Source organism: Anabrus simplex, chromosome 4, assembly GCF_040414725.1.
Source record: "Anabrus simplex isolate iqAnaSimp1 chromosome 4, ASM4041472v1, whole genome shotgun sequence".
NCBI lineage: Eukaryota > Metazoa > Arthropoda > Insecta > Orthoptera > Tettigoniidae > Anabrus > Anabrus simplex.
In genome coordinates, this window is record NC_090268.1 from 228897054 (window position 1) to 228915097 (window position 18044).

General features: G+C 38.2%; 1 protein-coding gene across 1 annotated transcript in view; it reads right to left on the reverse strand.

Moving 5' to 3' along the window:
- Window positions 1-1331: 1331 nt before the first annotated feature.
- Window positions 1332-18044, reverse strand: part of Megf8 (multiple EGF like domains 8) — a 461373-nt gene continuing 444660 nt past the window's right edge. The window contains exons 39-40 of the mRNA XM_067145403.2: window positions 8142-8329; window positions 1332-3732 (exon numbers count right to left, since the gene is read on the reverse strand). Of these exons, the coding sequence (XP_067001504.2) occupies window positions 2875-3732; window positions 8142-8329 (1046 nt within the window). The 3' untranslated portion in view covers window positions 1332-2874. The remainder of the gene's footprint in view (window positions 3733-8141; window positions 8330-18044) is intronic.

The following is an 18044-nucleotide window of genomic DNA, read 5'->3' on the forward strand; positions in this document are numbered from 1 at the left end:
TACGTAGAGTTTCCACATGGATGATTACACTGCAAACCCAATTTGTACACCAACATGAGATGTAAGTATCACTCTTGAATATTTAGTAATCAGTGATACATTGTAGCCACGTCCTATAACTGAAGTTAAATACAGATAGGTCTATCCCACCACAGCCATCTAAGAAAGTCAGAATAAATATAAATATACAAAACTACATTTATATTGAGGATGTATCTACCAAACTGCAACTTTTATGTATACATCTTAGCAAATGTGCATTAAATATAAACAAATATGAAATCACTATATATACTTGTGTACAGTATGGGTTATTCTACTATTTACTTAAATGCAATTCTTAAAATAACACTGTGCTTGTGTAAAAATACAGGTAGTAAATCATTCTTTTTTGAACTCACAGGGTTTGTACTGGGGTCTGAGTGGAAATGATTTAAATTTGGAACCCTTATGAACAAAGTGTATCACGTACGCTTTCAGGGAAAAAAATAAAGAGTAAGATAACTTTTGTAAAAAATAACATCAACTGCAGGAGCCTAGAGTACTGCAATAATATTGATAACAATTCACAGATTGTTTATGTTTGCTTGCTACTAGCTGCTGTCCTCAGTGACCCAGGTTCGATTCCTAGTAATGACAGAGATTTCAGAATAGCAGGAGGGCTGGTATGTGACCAAAATAGAACATGCAGCTCACCTCCATGGGAGGTGTGCCTCAAAAGAGCTGCATCACCCTGAGACATGGACATGAGTTTAGTTTAGAAATAAGAGCTGTCTGCTCAACTCTCCAAATAAGTATGTGACCACAAGAATAGTCCGGCTGGTGGCCATGATCGTAAAGGCATCAAGTCTATATGGTCTGACACCATGGTTAGCTAGTTCAAGTTCCACTGGTGGGAAAAAGTAGCACCATCAGAATGTTGGCTGGCAGGGTAGGAGAGGTGGTGGTATATAATTTCTAATCAATGGATTACATGCCAAAAGACTGGATTCAATTCCAAACCTCTCCACAGTGTTCATATGGAGATGTAAAGCCTTGAGCAGAACTCTTGGTGTTAGTTACTTGGCAGGAGTAGGGCTATGTGCCAACACTGGTTTCACCATCACCATCATCTGAGTCTTACATCCAGACGTGCAGGTCCCCCACAGGCATCAAATACTGTAGAAAGACCTGCACTGGGTGAGCCGAACATGTCCCCAGACACTCCCAGCACTAAAAGCCATATGCTTATTATTATTATTATTATTATTATTATTATTATTATTATTATTATTATTATTATTATTATTATTATTATTATTAATTATAAATAATTAATTATTAATTAATAATAATAGGCAGAAGTAGAAGAACAAGAACAAGAAGAAAGTGAAAGTGCAGTAGTAAAAGGGCCATATAAATAAACAAAAATCTGTACATCTTAGATTTATATGGCAATGTACATGCGATGATCATGTATCTAAACCTATCAATATTCCCTTTCCCTAAAATATCAGACACACCAATGATTTTCTGCAAGTAAGATAGAGATAAATTATATTATGACTGTCAGAAGCTCAAAAAACAATTGGAGATAAAATGTGAGGAACAAGCAGGAGGTCAACATTGCTATGATCATCTCATATTATTTAAATAATAGCATTAAATGAAGACAAGTGGAGAGAAGGTGTATGTACTTTGAATATATAAATAATAAAATTGTATCATGCAATGATTTGTAGTAAAAAGTCACTTAGATGAAATAAAATAAAGAAAACTCAGGTTCTCCTAGCAAATTTTCACAACCTTCTTTCATTGTACAACTCAACAGGAAGTGGTTAGAATCTTAGTTGTTATATACAAGATTTTAAAAATAATGTAATACCCTGAAGTTTGAATTCCATATAAAACTAAAGATCTTGTGGCTTAACGTATGATTCAAAGTCAAGTTAATAATCAATATTCCTTGATTTACAACAAGTTCACAACAAAGTATTAAAACAAGTGAATAAAATATGTACATCATATTAGTAGAACATCAGTCTCTCTGAACAGAGCATCTACAAAATCTTCATAAAAATGAACAGAGTCATAGTATGTAGATCAATCCTCACAAATTATGAACAAAACTACTGTATATGCTATCTCGAACAACAAACAAAATGAGATTCAACTGACAAGGCTTGGTGAATTACAAATAGTAAGAGACAGACAATATAAGTTTCAAGGGGGAGTCAAATGGATACAAATTGCTCAGGTAGTTGTCACCTCACATAATGTTCAGTAACCACTGTTGGTACTTAAACATTTAAAAAATATTTGTATTATTCTTATTGGAATCGCATATAACACACCATGTTTACCATAATGATAACATGTGACAAGTAGTCAGAGGTAAAAATGATTGTAAAAAAAATTAAATCTAGAATGTGTGTTATTGTTGAAAAAATTGTTTGACTGCCACAAACAAAATATTTTGAAATCACTTCACAAAATAAAATTTTGAGGGGAAAGCTAGCATTTTAAAGATATCTCAAAGTATCGAGCACAATATGCGAGGAATAAAGACCAGCAAGCTTCATAACAGACTGACATCATTCCGCTTGCATTATCTGTCAGAAAATCAGTCAAAAATCAATACACACATTTCTTTTAACTTATAATAAAGTAAAATACAGTATCAGAAGACATGTGGTTAAGTCTTATAACAGACTTATTTTCAAATCACTAAACACAGCACTTTACTGAGGATATGTACCTTAGCTGTCTCATACTTTTTTATTAAAAAAGTTCTAACACTCAGTAGCCCTAGATTAGCTACAAATTAAATCAAACAAGTAACGATCATTTTTGGAAAAGACTTAAATGGATGGCTTTGATAAGCTGCGTATCTCACTACGATGGAGCATGGCTACTCCTTCGCCTAAGAAAGGCTCGTCCATTGAGTGGATATACCCTGGCCAAAAGAATGAGTGATGAAGCTAATGCAAGTCGAACGGGAGCTTCAGTGCCACCAGGTAATTGTACAAATACAGTACCTACAGCGGCAATACCATCATCGGTAGGCTCCACCGCTACAGGTCTTATGTCACCACCACCCTGGAGATGCTGTTTACGCTGCTTCTTGCGGTGAGGGGACTGAGTAGATGATGTAGGAACGAATATCAACTGATCATCAGGTTCACTAGGAGTATCCAGCAACAGTGTAACTGTTGCAAATGGTCGTTTAGCCATGTGGAGCATCTCAACAACATGCCTACGTCTCGCTCTGCGAACATCTGCTGCCTGTTTGGCCTTCCATGCCACTACACATGCAGCAAGAAAGAGGAAGAAACATGAGAAAAACACTGAAAAAAACACAAACAGATCGATATGCAGCTGATCCTGACGGAAGAATATCATGCCATAACTAGAAACAGTAGCTGTAAGCGCCATGTAAAACTTGGTAGAGCCCAGCTCATGACGATCCTGTGGCAAAGTCAATACAAGCCTATCTTGTAAGTTTCTCACGATAAGGAAAGTATTTCTTCGTGGTACGGTAACAAATGTGGTCAATCCATGGGCACCACGTTCTATCATCACATAAACTTGAGGCAGAGACCAGGATGAATGATCTGTTGTTGAAGATGAACCATTCAATAAAGTCACTTCAGTTTCTGATGAAACCAGTTCCATGGGGCTCATTCGAATAGGCACTTCACCAGCAAATATCTGATCTTCTGATCGTTTCTGATATTTTGGATCAACCTCCACCTGGAATCAAATTAAAAAGCGATAATGCCTAATATGACATCAATTTTACAGCAAAACTTGTATTGGAGTTTCTTGTGTCTGTTTGTCTGATCCCAACAAGATAATTATTTAGAGTGGACTGAGAGCGAGAGAGAGAGAGACAGAGAGAGAGGCCCACATGCAAATACTACACGAGAGATTATACTGAAAACTTATCACCTTCATTAATTCTATTTCCTTTCTCGGCCATAAAGAACAGTTCAAAATAAACTGCTAACATATAAAATGATTACATCAAACTTACAGCTCAATATGGAATGAATTGTGTATAAAAGTTTAGCTTTTCATCATCTACTCTACTGTTACCTGCTCTCATCATTTCTTGCCTCTCGTCCATAGTTATTCAATGTATACATCTCCTATACCAATCAACCTTCTGAATTGTCTGAACACGGGCTGCTGTCCAAATCAATACGTTCAGAGCTCTGCTGTGGAGGTGAAGTTAATAGCATGTTTCATATAGTCCTTTTCTGTTTTCATGTTTATCCTTATCTCTTCCCACCCCAACCTGTGAATGTGTTTATCCGACCTGTCACTGTGTTTATCCGAGCATGTATTTGTATAAAATTTCCCATCTTTCTATATAAGACTTGATTGTTCCTTTCCATTCCTTGTTGAAAAAGATCACTTGAAGACTATAAAATATTTAGCAATCCTAATGTTATCCAGTTAAATTCCTTTTATGCAGATATGTGTTTTGGGAAACTGCAGATTCTCACATCATTCTCTTTTCCAATGCCATGACAAGAAATAGATTTGAACAAATACAGAGAACTTTTTATTTAAATGACAAATCTAATTACAGTCTACAATACAGTATTCTTAAGGTAAGTTATGTCCTATTGTTGAGCATTTAAATGTAAAATTTAAAGAATAGGTGATAAGTTGTCACTTGATAAATACATGGAGCAATGCTATGGTCACCACTGAGCAAAACTGTTTGTACATGGGAAACCTACATATGCGCTATGGATTCAAACCGTTTGGAACAATGCTGACGAAAGTACAAGTCCAATAAAAGAACTGACCACCAGGGTTTACAACAAGGAGCTTTCGTAGATGTGATGTGCCAGCACTGTGATAGAGCTTGCAGTTCTAGAATAGGTCTCTTCAAACACTGAAGAACCCATAACTGGCAACACTGATACACTGTGAAGACAACTGTTATGCCTGCCAGTGAGTGAATGCCTATGATAATAGTTCAAGTTCTAGTATCCAGTAACTCCAAAAGGCTATCTATTGTATTTCAGCCATTCACAGGAGTGCATGAAATTATGAATCATATCAGGACTCTTGGTTCAAATAAGGAATTAGAAAACCTAACTTTAAATATGGCTACAACCATCGTCGGTAGGCTCCACAACTACAGCAAATTTTCACAACCTTCTTTCATTGTACAACTCAACAGGTACTGGTTAGAATCTTAGTTACCATATACAAGATTTCAAACATAAAGCAATACAATGAAGTTTCAATTCCATATAAGTAAAAATAAAGATCTTGCGCATTAATTGCCTCCGCAATCTTCTCCTTGTAACCTCCAATTCAGTTTTGTTCAGTTCCATATCTTTTATTCTTAGAGTATTAAAAACTGAGTGTAGCCATAATACCTTAATCTCCACCTGCTTCTCTTAGCCCCCATGCAGGAAGGGCATCCAGTCATATACCCCGATCAAAAGCAAAATGAGCCTGGGTGGCTCCAGCGACCCCAGAAATAACTGGGATAAGCTGAAGAAAGTCTTTTTTACTTACTGCACCTATTTTCAAGCCATCAGATTGCAGGCTTTCAGCACAGTCTGCCAGTAAGACCAAGTTGTCAGCAAAGGCCAAACTTGAAATAAACTTTCACGTATTAGGTTGCGTTCAGTACAGATAGTACATATTGAAGAGATGTTATAAGTACAGAATAAAAATTGCCAACCAGACACCAGTGGGATCAGAACCCACAAATCCTGATTTTGCCCACCATCTCCAGCTGCGCAACCCCAACCGAACGGCCAACTTACTCGGTGATCTAAGCTACACGTCTGGCACTACTGCCATAACATTGTTGAGTGGGTCCAAGTCACCCGTTGTGGGCAAAGAAAATGAATATTTAATTTCCATGACGATATTGTACTCTAAACAAACTTTCAACAGTACATATATGAAGGTTGGAACTTTAATTGTGGCAACATTGCTGTAGAAATGTCATGCAACGAAACCTAATAATATCACTGATAGCACATGTTAGTTACATACCTACCTTACCTCAGAGCACATGGACTCTCCCTTCCCACATCACGCGCATGCGAACTGGCGAGAGGAACAGAGCCTTGTGTTAGCTGGCAGTCTAAGGTAGTGTTGTTACAATGTTTTTGAAACAGAAACAATGGAGTTGGATAAAGATTGAATGTGCCAGAGGTCATACAGCACAACAGTGTCATCCAGGTCTTCAAGAGCATGAAAGAGAGGCTTTCTTACACCTTATCATTACCTCAGATGAGACATGGGCCAAATCGTAGACTTCATAGTAGTCACCAGTATTGTGCACAATCTGTTGCCAGTGATGCGGAAGTCATAGGATACCTTTAGTCATGCCTGTTGTGATGATAGTTCAAATAGAGTGATCTACTGCCCGACGAATCTCTCGAACAGTTTTGAAGTGAATGCTACGAAGTGGTTCCTTCATCTTAGGGATTGACTGATTGATTGTCCGGCTCCATGGCTAAATGGTTAGCGTGCTGGCCTTTGGTCACAGGGGTCCCGGGTTCGATTCCCGGCAGGGTCGGAAATTTTAATCATTGGTTAATTTCTCTGGCACGGGGGCTGGGTGTATGTGTCGTCTTCATCATCATTTCATCCTCATCACGACGCGCAGGTCGCCTACGGGTGTCAATTCAAAAGACCTGCACCTGGCAAGCCGAACATGTCCTCGGACACTCCCGGCACTAAAGGCCATACGCCATTTCATTTTTTCTTCACTGAATGATTGATTGATTGATTGATTGATTGATTGATTGATTTATAGTGATTGATCAAATCAAAATCACAAGGGCTTAAGTCTGGAGAATATGGAGGATGGTATAGCAATTCCCAGCTCCATCAACCGAACAAATCAGCCACAGCTTGCACTGTATGTGGCCGAGCATTGTCGTGCAAAATGATGGATGGGTTGTGCAGAAAGTGTCACCACTTTTTTCTTAAAGCTGGTCGCAGGTTGTATTCCAAAAATGAACCGTAAAACTGTGCATTGACGGTCTGCTGTGGGGGAACGTAATATGTTAGGATAACACCATCACAGTTGTACACAAGAATAACCATAACTTTCTTACTGCCGGGGTTCAGATGAACTTTCAGTCTTCATGGTGACCCGTAATGATGCCATTAGTTCGATTGGTGTTTCAGTTGTGGCTCATACGATTTGGGGCAGAGCCATCATCACATAGAAGTCTCTCAAATTAAGAACCAATGGTATAGGTGGCCCGTAAGGGAAGTCGCTGAACTCACTGTTTTATTCCAGGGAGGAAGCAGTTGTGATCTATATGGTAGATGCCATTCTGGCATTCACCACGAGTTGGAAGAAGAAAACCAGTTCTAGGGTGACTAACAACAAGATTTTAACCTATTTCTCACTTATATTACAGCTAAAAGCATCGCATTCCAGTGCCTCAAATCAGTTTTAAATGTGTATTACAGTGGAGATTTGAACCAAGGACAATCAGGCAGAATGCTGTTATACTAACTCCTAGAACATGGTAAAGGAAAATCATTATATTGGGGCTAAACAAAGTCATCCAAAGTAAACAAACTGTAGTAAATCTTCAGTACAAGCTGATTGACACTTCCCGATTTAAACCATAGTGGCAAAAAAAAAAAAAAAAAAACCACCCTTACTGGATGTTAAAATACTTAACATAAAAGTTTCAATTATTCAATGAACTGGTGATTAATCAATTGAAAACAATGAAGCTTTCATTTACAAAAATCAAAGCAATAAAAGTTTTAAAAAAAAAGATCTTTAGAAAAAGGAGTTTTGTTTTAGGCTACTGTCAGTCATGCACAATAACTTTCTCACTTCTCTCTCAAAATAAAATGATACAATATTTTGACATAAAAGAACAATTTAAATATTGGAGCAGTACAGTTAAAATGACAAGACAACTAAAAAAAAATTACCAATATTCTGGGTTTGAATAAAAATCACAGAAGTAGCAGTATTCTGAAATAAATCCACATCATTTTTTACAACCTATTATTTGTAGATCAAGAAGGAAGCCATCCTTTTTTTTTACTAAATACAGTATATTTAATGTTTTAGAATAGATTAACCAAAGAAATGACTCATAGAAGTTACATATCTAGAGCTGTGAATAACTGAATGCACTCACCTTGCGGTCTCCATTACTTGCATTGACAGTGACAACAAAAGTGTCTTCAAGAGGACTGAGAAAGAGATCTAGAGCACCTTGTGTCACGTCAACGATCACACGAATATCCACATTCATGAAACGAGGCTGAACTACAAAGAAGACAGAGTGTCCACTCTCCAAGGGATTTGGCTTCATCTGGCATTCTTCTGTACAAAGAAGAAAGCATTTGATTTTCAATTAAGTCTTTACTAATTAAGATAACTATGAAGACATGCAGAAGTTCACACACAGGTTTCATTTTAAATCCTCATATCTACAAAATTAGTTACACAGATCATTAAACATATAATGCAAGTAAAAGCAGTAATTTAACAAACGTGCAATATTTGAAATGCTTGCCTATGATAGATATTAAGCAAATACCAGCACTTTTTAATCAGATTAAAATCAGGTGTCAAATTTCTCTGCTAAACTACAGTAGTACGTGGAGTTAGAAGAGACCTACCATTTCCAGCAAATGCCAAATACTTTTGAAAAGAAATTAATATACCAGAAGATGAAAATGTGGAATTTGTTCAGGTTCTTTTGTCTTTATTTGTCTTCACTTCAACTTGTTGCTCCTTACGTGCACATTAGTTTCTCATTGTTTTTGTCCTTTTGTATGCATTCCTATCCTCTTGCCTATCTTGATTATTTATATTTGCATACTTGTTTGTTCCATTCCAATGCTTATATTAAACTGATTGGGTTCCTTTCAAGTTCAATGTTCCTTGTCTTCTATCACCTGCATTAACCTTTTGTCTGTATTTTTTCTTGTTTATCCCATTGTCTCATTACGGTATTCATAATTTTTCACATGAAGAAATACCAATTTTCAAGAAAGGTTCTTTCAATGTGGATGCCCACTCCACTAATGAAGTTGGGAAACATAAACAAGCTTGTCAGGAGCTGAGAAATAATGAGAGAGAGAGAGAGAAACAGATCTGGAAGAACTGGAATTGACGAGGGGTAAACCCATCTCTGAAGACAGTAGTATACAAAGTTGTGAAGTTTGTCCATATCCTCTTGTTTCCATGTTTGTTTGTCTCTTTCTTTTTTGTTGCTCTGTATGCCCACAACTAGCCTGTCACTGTACAGAACGTTCATAAAGTCACCGCGCTCAATATTTCTGAATTTTTTTCCGTAAGTTTTATTACAAAAACAAATCTAATGATTACACACAATAGTTCCACATACCTTCAAGTGAAGAGAAATACTTTTTAAAGTCTGGTGTAAGTATTCTGGAAAAATGAGAGTAATAAATGTTCAGACATGACACTAACTCGTTTGCCGTACATTGCGTTCCCACAGTTCCGGTTCACAAGAGATACTGAAAGTGACCAAATTTTCTTGCATGCAAAAATTTACATGTTTACACGTGTTTTGTAACACTTTTCTCAAAGTCACTGGTGTTATTTCTCCAATACATTTAGAAATTGCTCCTTTGAGTTAACGTAAGGAAAGCGGATTATCTCTGTATGCTCTTTCTTTAAAACACCCCCATAAAAAAAGTCTGGAGAGGTTAAATCTGGCAACTGAGGAGGCCACGAATTTCTTGCGATTATTCAACCACCAAAAAATTCTTGTAATATTGCCAAGGTTGCACTACCCATATGACAAGTGGTGTCACCATGTTGGAACCAGCTATAACACTCATCCTCTTCCAATAAAGCCATGAAATGTTGCACAATGTCCCTGTATATGGCACCATCAACTGTTGTATTTTAAAGAAAAAGGTCCAACGATCCTTTTGTGCAATAATAATTATGCACAAGACGCCAATTTTTTCAGAATGAAGCAGTACTTCATGCAAGGATTTTTGCCCAAATTCTGGTGTTCTGGAAGTTGATGTAGCCACTGAGGTGGAACCATGCTTCTTCTGTGAAAAAGGTATTGTTCAGAATGGCTACCTTTCATGTGAAGGTACAGAACCACTTTCAGTAACGGCAACATTTTTCTAAATCAGGTGGCTTCAGCTCCTGGACAGCCTCGACTTGATACGAACATAGCTTTGCCACTTTACGCGCTTTATGTGTGGACCCAATTGATGCTCCAAGTTCTTGTGACAAACATCTTACAGATTTTCAAGCAGATCTCTAAATGTGCTGCTGAACATTGCGAAGGAAAGTGTCAGTAATTAATTTAGGTCTCCCATACAGCTCTCCATCATCCATGGAGCTCATGTCATGAAACCCTGCATACAAGACCAAATAAAGAAAATTTACCTCGTAAGGGTTAATTAGGAAATCTATGTCTCCATCTTTCCACATACCTCTCATAACTTTAGCACTCAAAATAAGCCCCCAATAAAGCAACCTGTTGTGCGCGTGTAAAATGCAGTGTCGCCCGCTTGATCTTATACATCTCACTCTGCACAAGGCAACAGCTGCACTGTTCTAACACTACAACCAGTTCTACCATGCCTGATAACATCTCACAAGCTTGCCATCTTATTCCATCAGATATGTGAGTTGCAATTTTTCAAAGTTAGAGTCTGGTGACTTTACGAACACCCTGTATTTCTCCTTTTGTATATTCACATCCTATACTTGATGATTTATAATTCTTCTGAGTTCTTATTATTTCTCTTATTCCACTTCAAGGCTTTAGCTCTCTTCTTGTCTTTTCACCTGAGTGCATACAGCATTCCACATAATATGTACTGCCTGACAAGAAAACTGAAGCACCTAGAAGGGGAGGAGGAAACAAAACTTCACATGTCGAGAAGGTATATGATGTTATTTCAGTGATTAAAAAATTGAGTCAATTTTACAAAGAACTATGCAATACAAGCGCACTTATCGGTATGACTTTGCACCCTGGATGCATGTACTGATTCAGTTAGGAAGGGTGTCATAAAGCTGTTGTATCCTCTCCTGAGGTAAGCTGGCCCACAACTGTTGTAAGTGGTCCTTGATATGTTAGGTACTGATACTGAGTTGGAGTTGACGACTGAGCTAGTCCCATACGTTCCTATCAGGGATAGACCTAGAGATCTTGCTGGCCACGAACATCACACACACAATTCATAGACACATGTACTGTGTGTGGACAAACACTGTGCTGTTGAAAAATGGCACCACGAAGCTGTCGCATGAGAGGTAACATATTAGGATGCAGGATCGATCGATCAATCAATCAATCAATCAATCAATCAATCAATCAATCAATCTTCTTCTTCTTCTTCTTTTCCTGCCGCTTTTCCCACACCTGTAGGGTCGCGGGTGCGAACTGCGTCGCACATGTGGATTTGGCCCTGTTTTACGGCCGGATGCCCTTCCTGACGCCAACCCTCTATGGAGGGATGTAAGCACTATTGCGTGTTTCTGCGGTGATTGGTAGTGTAGTATGTTGTCTGAATATGATGAGGAGAGTATTGGGACGGACATATACACCCAGTCCCCGAGCCAGAAGAATTAATCAGAAGCGATTAAAATCCCCGACCCGGCCGGGAATCGAACCCGGGACCCTCTGAACCGAAGGCCAGTACGCTGACCATTCAGCCAACGAGTCGGACCAATCAATCAATCAATCAATCAATCAATCAATCAATCAATCAATCAATCAATCAATCAATCAATCAATCAATCAATCAATCAATCAATCAAAATACTGATCTACACTTAGGGCAGTCGCCCAGGTGGCAAATTCCCTATCTGTTGTTTCCTAGCCTTTTCTTAAATGATTTCAAAGAAACTGGATATTTATTGAACATCTCCCTTGGTGAGTTATTCCAATCCCTAACTTCCCTTCCTATAAACAAAACTTTATCTTCATATTGTGATCTTTCCTACTCTTAAAGACACCACTCAAACTTTATTTAATTTAATTTCCGGGTTGAACCGTGTTGTACTTGTCTGCACATCACGTACAGTTTGCCGAGTTTCGAATACATTGCAGTATTCTTTGTCAAGGCGACTGAAATACCCTTACTCGATCCGAGGTAATCAGTCTCCCAGCTACTATACGAACTCTCCAATTCATTTGGTATAGCTCCTTCATGCCAATAATAATCAAGTAAGTACTTCAGATATGGTACTATATTCTAACCCATTGTCTTTAGTATTTCCCCAGAAATCAATTCCAGCAGCTTTCCTAGTTTTCAACTTTTGTATCTTATTGTAAACGTCATTGTTATCATATGTAAATTTTAATACTTCTGCCTGGGAGACTGATTACCTCGGATCGAGTAAGGGTATTTCAGTCGCCTTGACAAAGAATACTGCAATGTATTTGAAACTTGGCAAACGGTACGTGATGTGCAGACAAGTACAACACGGTTCAACCCGGAAATTAAATTAAATAATTCTTCACACCGTGGAAGCTTCACTTCTAAGATACCACTCAAACTTATTTGTCTACTAATGTCATTCCACGCCATCTCTCTGCTGACAGCTCGGAAACATACCACTTAGTCGAGCAGCTCGCCTTCTTTCTCCCAAGTCTTCCCAGCCCAAACTTTGCAACATTTTTGTAACCCTACTCTTTTGTCGGAAATCACCCAGAACAAATCGAGCTGCTTTTCTTTGGATTTTTTCCAGTTCTTGAATCAAGTAATCCTGGTGAGGGTCCTATACACTGAAACCATATTCTAGTTAGGGTCTTACCAGAGACTTATATGCCCTCTCCTTTACATACTTACTACAACCCCTAAACACCCTCATAACCATGTACAGAGATCTGTACCCTTCATCCCATTTATATGATTACCCCAATGAAGATCTTTCCTTACATTAACACCTAGGTACTTGCAGTGATCCCCATAAGGAACTTTCACCCCATCAATGCAGTAATTAAAACTGAGAGGACTTTTCCTATTTGTGAAACTCACAACCTGACTTTTAACCCCGTTTATCATCATACCATTGCCTGCTGTCCATCTCACAATATTATCAAGTTAATTTTGCAGTTGCTCACAATCTTGTAACTTATTTATTACTTTATACAGAATAACATCATCTGAAAAAAGCCTTATCTCTGATTCCACTTCCTTACACATATCATTATTATATTATATAAGAAAGCATAAAGATCCAATAATACTGCCTTGAGGAATTCTCCTCTTAATTATTACAGGGTAAGATAAAGTTTTGCTTACTCTAATTCGCTGAGATCTATTTTGTCTAGTCCAATTGCACTCATTTTTGCCAGTAGTCTCCCATGATCCACCCTATCAAAAGCTTTAGACAGGTCAATCGCGATACAGTCTATTTGAAATCCTGAATCCAAGATATCTGCTATATCTTGCTAGAATCCTACAAGTTGAGCTTCAGTGGAATAACCTTTCCTAAACCCGAACTACCTTCTATCAAACCAGTTATTAATTTCGCAAACAGGTCTAATATAATCAGAAAGAATGCCTTCCCAAAGCTTACATGCAATGTACTTCATACATACTGGCCTGTAATTTTCAGCTTTATGTCTATCACCCTTTCCTTAGTACACAGAGGCTACTATACGAACTCTCCAATTCATTTGGTATAGCTCCTTCATGCCAATAATAATCAAGTAAGTACTTCAGATATGGTACTATATTCTAACCCATTGTCTTTAGTATTTCCCCAGAAATCAATTCCAGCAGCTTTCCTAGTTTTCAACTTTTGTATCTTATTGTAAACGTCATTGTTATCATATGTAAATTTTAATACTTCTTTAGCATGAGTCACCTCCTCTATCTGGACGTTATCCTTGCAACCAACAATCTTTACATACTGTTGACTGAATACTTCTGCCTTTTGAGGATCCTCTCATACACACTCCCCTTGTTCATTAACGATTCCTGGAATGTCCTCCTTCGAACCTGCTTCTGCCTTAAAGTACCTCTACATACCCTTCCATTTATCAGTAAAATTTGTATGACTGCCAATTATGCTTGCCATCATGTCCTTAGCTAACTTCTTTGCTAGATTCAGTTTCTTAATAAGTTCCTTCAATTTCTCCTTACTTTCACAGCCATTTCTAACTATTTCTTTCCAATCTGACCTCCTCCTTATGGCCTCTTTATTTGTCTATTACAATAAGATGGGTCTTTACCATTCCTTACCACCTCTAAAGGTACAAACCTGTTTTCACATTTCTCAACAATCACTTTAAACCCATCCCAGAGTCTGTTTACGTTTTTATTTACTGTTTTCCACCGATCATAGTTACTTTTAAAAAACACCCTTATGCCTGTTTTATCATGGTACTGCCGAATAGTTCTATTTTTAAGACCTTCCTTTCTATCAAATTTACTTTTAACTATGACAAAAACAGCTTCATGATCACTACCACCTATATTTCGGTTTCTTTATAGAGCTCATCTGATTTTACCAGCACCACATCTAGGATATTCTTCCCTCTAGTTGGTTCCATCACTTTCTGAATCAGGATATACATATAAATTATAAACAGAAAAGTTTTCCACCAATTCAATACATAGTTATATCTACAATGCATGTATTTATATTATATACATATAACAATGTATTGAATAAGTGGGAAACTTTCTGTTTATAATTTATATGTAATCTCAGTTCAATACGGGGCCAACAACATGAAATTCATAACCTTTGATGAATCAGGATATCCTTGACATACTGTTGTGCCGTCCGAGTTCCCTCAATCTCTACCAGCCGTGACTTGAACTCATACCTGATGGCTCTCCACACCATAATGCCAGGAGTAACACTGCTGTGCCACTTTAAAACAATGGAAGAATGAGACCTCTCCCCAGGTCTCCACCATATTAGCAGATGATGGTCATCCGTGGCTATGCAAAACTGCGATTCATCACTGATTACTATGTGACGCCATTCATCAGCAGTCCTTGCTTCCCAGTCACAGCACCACTCCAAATACAGCTGTTCGTTTTTGGTGTTAACGGCAGCCTACCCATGTGATGGTAATTCCCTAATCCAGCTGCTGCTAGTCTCTGACCAATGGTACAGGATGATTCAGAATGCAGGGAGTCCATTACTTGTTCAGGGATGGCAGGCACAAATATGAAAGGGTTACGATGTGCTTGGTGCACAATAAGGCGATCCTCTCTTGTGGTGGTCAGATGTAGTTGACTGGAACCTTGACGATGAGTATGCCTGCCCTCACGTTCCCATTTAGTCCAACATCAGGCCAATGTCACATCTGAATGCCCTACATATGTGGATACTGCACTATTCGACCAGCTGGCCAAATGGAGATCCAAAATCAGGCTCCCTTCAAACTCTCTCAGGTGCTGATAACGCAGTCTCACATGAGTACACGGCATCTCTATGTCCTTCACAGTGATCACTCAACATCTGGCGCTGTTCATGCTCCTTATATAACCTACCATGCCTTGTAACAACACTAATGCACTCTGGTGGCCATTCTACCTGTCACAGAGAATTGCAATTCTAATAATTTACAAACTTGCCGATGGTGTATGTGTACGAAGTTACATTGACATCCAACAATTTCTTCCGGGTGCTTCAAGTCTTTTGTCAGGCAGTGTAATTTGAGCCCATCACTGATCTCTCTTGCTTCACACTTATTCCATCTGGTTTCTTGTACGTGCAGAACTTCCTTCTTTCCATGATAATGGTAATTTTCCAACTTCTTGTTATTGTGCCCATATTAAGGGAACTGATCTTTAGCTGTACCTGCTCATGAAGGGGTCACGCAAGACCCCGGTGTGTCACTTGTACAGAATGTCCTAGCAACTGTCCCACTGTCTCTGGAAAGCTCTGAATCATGTTTGATTTGGCAACATTCGCAGAGTGTCTTCCCTGCCATCAACGTAAGACATCCTTAACTTGAGAAACAGACTCCGTTGGTAGCTGTGACCAATGTGAAATACAAATGCAGCCTTATAGGTTTTTAATGACATTTCCTCCACTAAGGAATCATCACCCTCCCAAAGGTTCTGATCTACTTGATGAGATTGGCATCATTAGAGAACCTGGTTATTTACCACCACCCAATACTCTGAATGGAGTTGCTGCTTGTATGGTTTACTTCGTATGTAGCAGGATACCCTGGAGAGAATGTTACTTTAAAATATTCTAACACTGCCTAGCATGCAGCCTGATTCCATTGTACATAAGTGAAATTTAGATGATACACATTAACCAGAGTAACAGACGTGAACACAATTGAAAACAACTGGTTATATCAATATGGGGAAATAACACAACAGTATTTGTAATGAAGACATCTTGTGATTGAAAATGTTGGAAGAAGCTGTGCACTGGGTTGACTTAATGGGGGGCCATATGATGCAAGTGGATGATTACTTAAGAGACTGATGCACTTGGTTGTAAAGGCAAAGAGAAGTAGAGATAATGATTAGATTTTTAATCAATGATTTTCCAATAAGAGGCACAGAAGTGTAAGAGCATCGAGGATTTTTCTTAGTTCATTTCAAAGGCTTGCAGAGTAATAGTAGGATGTGCCATTCTTTATAGTGCAGATACCTGTACAAAACCTCAAAGTCATTTGACAATTACATTTAAATGATCAATATTAGCAAAAACACAATTAAATGCATATAAATTTTATAAGGATATTTATATGCAATAACAAAATTACATTCTGCTACACCAACAGACAAGGGGAGACTATAGTGTGGCAGACACTGACTCTGACGAGCTTTTGCAAGATTAATCGTCGTAGGTACAAAATGAGCAGTTCTCTTGAATGGGCTATAAGTTTTGAGATATTAGTGTTTCAATTTTCAAACACTGGTTATAAGCCATTTTATAAGCCATTATTCAGAGTTTTCTTGAAGCATAGTAGTTAAGATGCTGGCTTCATAAAGTAAGGTGCACAGGTTGGAGTTGCCATCGAGCCTTCCTTTCTCCTTTGTCTTTCCCTTCAATATTCCACATTTCCTGTAAAAGATTGCCTGCAAGCAAAATTTAATATATTAAACGGTCAAAGATACAGCATTACCAGCACACGCAGTACTCATAAAGCCCAAGAAATAGTAGTAAACAACACTTTTAGCTCTGGCTTAATGGAGAATCCTGGAACAGCACTGTTATCTCTTTGCTGGATTATTATAAGCAGTTGTGCATGCATCGCAAGTTTTAAGATGTAATGTTTTTCTTTGTGGCTTTCAATATTCAGCAGTTGAAGTAAAAGGAAGCATTCTATCACAAAATGCCATTGCAGCATGTCCTTCACGTACACCCAGTTTATCGAGGAGGCCCGTAACACCCTTGACTTCGTCTTCTTTTACTACAATGACCAATGGTCCTTGTTCCATTTAAAGAAATGGCCATTTCCTACTTCTTTTCAGCAGGGCGTGTCTGCACACAGCAAAACCACGAGTGAAAGAGCAAATTACTCTCTAATCGGTACTCGGGCTGTTGGTCATGTGGAGTTGCGGGACTTTGGAAATAAAAACAGTGAGGAGTTGCGTCACTTTGGAAATACATACAACTTTTGGATGTCATTTCAACAACAATATATTCCATTTTGGAAATAGATATGTCTCCACATGATAAAGCACTGTTGTGGGAGTACATTTGCATGTTCAGTTTGAAATCCAAAAAAAGTGGAGTTGCATCACTTCGGAAATAAGCCTTCAATTATGATCAGTGCAGAATTCAACCAGCTGACTTCCCCTTTCATTCCTTTGTCCCAGTCTGAATTCTCCTCTGGCATTACCTTCTCTTCCTTGGCCTCCCACTGCATTCCAGTCTCCCATCACAACTGGATTCTCATCTCCTTTTACATACTGCGTTAAATCTTCTCTCTCTTCATATATTCTTTTGATTTCTTCTTCATCTGCTGAACTAGTAGGCATATAGACCTGTACTATTGTGGTGGGCACTGGCTTGGTGTCTATCTTCTTTTTTTTTTTTTTGCTAGTGGCTTTACATCGCACCGACACAGATAGGTCTTATGGCAACAATGGGA